The sequence below is a fragment of the Cibotium barometz genome, chromosome 14 (genome assembly GCF_041138505.1).
Source record: "Cibotium barometz isolate CiBa-2024 chromosome 14, ASM4113850v1, whole genome shotgun sequence".
Lineage (NCBI taxonomy): Eukaryota > Viridiplantae > Streptophyta > Polypodiopsida > Cyatheales > Cibotiaceae > Cibotium > Cibotium barometz.
Window position 1 is genome coordinate 34,753,307 of NC_141059.1, and position 4,643 is coordinate 34,757,949.

Here is a 4,643-nt window from a genome sequence, read left to right on the forward strand (position 1 = left end):
ACGTATTTTTAGATCATATCTTATCCTTTTTCCTTTGGGCTTGTGTAAAAACAAATCTATACATCCTCTGTACCTGTATTTCCTAGACCTCATTATAATAAGCCAGGGCCTTCCCAAGATGATGGGATATGCCCTGGGGGGCAACCGTAGTTGGCATGACATGTACATCCATTACTACCTTGTGTCCAAGCACATTCATCTCAATTTCCTCAATCACACCCAAACACTTAACGTTTGAACTGTTAGCCATATTAACACTGAATATGGACTTACCTGTCACTTCCAAACTCAACTCATGAACTACTTCCTCTGTCATAACACACACCTAGCCTCCATCATCTATATACACCTTGCTTACCTTCTTGCCCTCAATCTAGACATCTACTATAGGTAAAATGTCAAACACTCTACTCAGCCTAACCACATTAGCATGGGGTGTCTACAGAAGTGTCTACAGAAGCAAGCCATATGTAATATCTTCTTTCTTTTGCTTCACATCTGACAGAAGACTGTAAGGGGATTCCCCCTCACCCTTTTACAAGCACAACTTTACTTTTCTCATTCACTCTAAAATCGTGGAACAACCTTGGCACAATATGTTCGTCGCTTTCCCCCAAATGTGTGTGTAAGTATTGCTTGACATTTTCTCAAGAAACTCGGCTTCCAAGTAATATCCATGTCTTTTGGAATTATGGATTGACACCTTTTGGAACTCACCATCTTACTAGGTATCCTAGGTTATATGGATTTATCTATTGGGTTCCACCATCTTAGTCTTAAGGGTTTACAATGAGTAGAATTGATTACAATGGGGTTTTAACCACCATTAAGGCCATGGTGCTCAGTCTTTAATATGGTTTTCCTCATCTTTATCGTTGTCTTCTTCTCTTGTGGAGTTGATTCGTGCCTTTTCTTATAGTTGCAATATTCCTCAACATGAATGAGTTTACCATAGTATATGTACCTTGTCCTTGATCTTGATTCCTTGGTCAATGTAGCTTCTTGTTTGATAGTTCTCCTTGTTGTCAAAGCATTATTCAAGAAGTCTTTAATGCTTACCTTCATGTCATTTATAAGGGTTTAGATGTTGATGATGATAATTCAATTAATAGTGATGATGATGAATGAAATTAACATGAGATTTCATGATTAAATTCCATGGTGCGATGAAAGGGTGGGCACCACACTTAGTTTTCAAGCTCAAGGAAAGTATTTAAACCCTTTAAAGGGATTATTAGATGAATGTATTAATGCTCTAATCACAAAAAATATATTCTTTCCAATTTTAAAAACCATGAAAATGTAGGGTATCTTCATGGATGGAATTGAGGCATCAAATTAACAAGAACATCTAGTGAGGTTACAGCATCAAATAGTAAGATTTTAATGTGAGAGTATATATTTCTCCATTCCTTAAAAAATCAACAGCTCTATTGATGAAATTAAGAAATTGAAGGGTATGCTAGTTTAAAACAAGTAAGTTAACCTCAAGTATACCTTCAATTTATTGTAAATGACTAAGATTGCACTACCAAAACTGAATGGAGCTGCCATTTTTGGTCGAGGCTAATGTTACCATTGTATTGAAGGGGTACAAAAACCTCTCGATGTAGCTCCTTAAGTGTTGTTTTTGCTTGGATTTGACGTACTAGTGTGTTCAATGGTCCTTAAGTGATTATTCAATCACATGAAGGAAATCCTCTGATTTTTTCTTTTCTAAGTAGTGCATGTGTCTTGGTGGGTGTGAAAACTATATCTTTTACTCGTCTCTCTCTTGACCTTGTTGCTAGTGAGCGAGTGTGTGAGTTGTGTTGTGCGTGAGAGAGAGGTTGTTTCTTACAAGAAGTCACATGATCATCCACTTGGAGGATCACCAAGCTCTACATAGACAACTCTCAAGGTGACAATGAGAGGTGGATCTTTGCAAATGCTAGCAACAATAAGTGTGTTGCCTCCTCCTTAAGATGGTGGGTAAGAAATTGGTTCCCAACAACAATTGAAAGGTAAGTGCTCTCCACTTTGGCTAGCTTTCTACACACATTCCAGTATCACTCTGTATGTTTCCCTTGCTTGTGATGGAGCAAGTCAGTCATCCACTTCAACCATCCCATTCCTCGTTACTCTTCTACAATATTCCAGAGGAATATTCCATAGCAATCTTGCTCCCACTTTTGCTCAAATTGTGACCATTCTAAAGGAGAACGAGTCCATCCCTTCTTTAAACAGTATTATTAACTCTAATTTGCAAAGAGAAGAGAAGAAGGCTTCACACATCATAGAAGGTGCATATGTTGTGTCCTACTCCAACCAAAAGAAATGTGCTCATTATGGAAAGACCAACACTCATCCAAAGACTGCTTCATCAATAATCCATGTTCTCATTGTGGGAAAACCAACCACTCATCTAGCAGGTGTTACCTCAAGGAAAAGCAACAGAAGAAAAAGGAGAAGGCTCACATTGTCGATGCAGAGGAAAGCCACCGTGTGGCAACAAGTGGCATTGAACACTTTGATGATTCTTATGCATTTTAACTCTTTTGTACACTCTCTTTTGTTTACAAAGGAAGATAGTAACTACCCATGCATGGACATGAACATGCATGTATTATTAATATTATTTTAGCGTTCTACAATTCCATAGAGAGTTGGGGGCATTTTGTGGCGTATCTAGGGTTCGTATGGTACCACTCCAACATTGCCGAGCTGACACAACGTGCAGAATCAACGTAGGCTTGGAGGTCAGGTTTCCAGGCGACGATCTCAAGTGCGAGACGAGTGCAGTCTTGGTCTCTAGCCTTGATCATGGCACAAGCTTGGGAGACCGCCTCCTCGAACTCCACTGCTGCAGCACCGCTGCTGCTCTTGATATTGTGGTGGTGCAGCACAGCCAGCAGCGTCACATAGTCGCCTTCGGCGATCTCGGCCTCGAATGAGAGCACGTCGTTGATCCAGCTGGCATGGTCCACCACAGCATCGTGAAAGGCTTGCAGCAGCGGATGGCTCAGCGTCGCGTCATCGAGCTCTACGCCCAGCTCGAACTCGCACGCCACCAAGACGGCCGGGATGCCCGCATCCTGTCGGCGTAGCCGTATGTACTCCTCTACATCCGGCAGCTTCCCTTGCTCTCTCAGCTCGACAAACGCCAATATACCTTGGAAGTACTCTTCCAAGAGCGCGGCGAAGCGCTTCTGCTGGATGCGCGGCATGCCCAGCGCCCGCATCTCACCCCACCACTCCTTTCCCACAGCTATCACCAGTTCCAGATCTTCTTCTGAGAAACAGCTTCGGCCACTACCTCGACTAATTTCTGGCCCACCGGTGCCTACATTCAGAGCTTCCTCTCCTCCGAACATCGCCTCCCTCAGCAGAGCGCATAAACCCCTCGCTGCCGCCAAATCCTTCCCCATCATCTCTGCATCATCCACCAGATCATCCAAAAGGAAAAACCAGTAATTGAGCTTCACTAAAGTTAGGGACCTCGCCACGCAGCTACCGTTGGGAAAGAGCATGCACGCAAACAAATCGTAGCGAATCTTGCGCTGCTGCTCTATTTTCGATGCCGGGTAGCGCAACGCCACCCACGATCGAGTTAGCTCCACCAAGGCCTCCTGTCTGGGGTGGTGCTTCACCGGGAATGAGCACTCCAGGTGCTGTGGGACGCGGAAGCTTTCGGCAGCACGGTTGAGGAGGCTATGCATACTAGGAGGGGGTGGCGCGTGGACCGACCGAACACAGTGGAAGGCTGCTTTCCGCCGCCGCTCTATTTCAGGCATGGGCGCTAGCGGGGCGGCGCTGAATCGCGACGCCAACCGCGATCCACTTGGCTCCACAAGAGCTTCATGCGTGGGGCAGTGGTTCAGGGTGACTGATGAGCACTCCATGTGTGAGCTTGGCTTAAGGAGGTTATCCATAAGAGAAACGTGAATGTGTGAAACTGATCATAACTAGCCCTTCTTAAATAGGAAAGCAATAATTGTCCAAAATTAAAATATCAAAGAAAATTAGGACATAATCAATCAACTAGTCTCTGAAACCTCTTGCTATGCTAGGCGAGCTACCGAGCTTTATATTAATTGCAGTGGGTAACATATCATATAGCCACCCCCCTCTATTGCTATGCTAGGCAAGCTATCGAGCTTTATATTAACCTCAATGGATTTTATATTAATTGAAGTAGGTAACATATCATATGCTCCCTCAATGGATTTTATATTTTTTTTCTTTTTTTATGTTTTTTAAAGTTAGGCAATTTTATTCCATAAGGGTCCTGCATGGGAGCTAACTAGTTTTTATTTTTAAAAGTTGGAGGATTTTATTACATGAGGGTCCGGCATGGGAGCTAACTAGTTTTTATTTTTTAAAGTTGGGTGATTATATTACAGGCGGGTCGGGAGCTAACTAGTTTTTATTTTTGGCTTCTTTCAAGTACCGTTATTGGGGATTTCTTAAATATGCAAGATTGTCCATCATGCTATATATCATTGGAAAGCTTTCGAAGAGTAAATTCTAAATGTCCAACTACATCATCAGCAAATTTGGAGACTTTTTGAATATGCAAAATTTCTCATCACATTATATATGTCACTACTGGAAAGGTCTCGAAGAGTAGATACCATGCATCCATTTTTGGAGAGAGAGAATGT

General features: G+C 42.7%; 1 protein-coding gene across 1 annotated transcript; it reads right to left on the bottom strand.

The window, feature by feature from the left end:
• Positions 1–2,627: 2,627 nt before the first annotated feature.
• On the bottom strand, positions 2,628–3,881 carry LOC147631953 (microbial Terpene synthase-like protein 13). The gene has a single exon (XM_086807984.1). It carries the CDS (start codon positions 3,879–3,881, stop codon positions 2,628–2,630), a length of 1,254 nt encoding a protein of 417 aa, XP_086664110.1.
• Between the last annotated feature and the right edge of the window lie 762 nt (positions 3,882–4,643).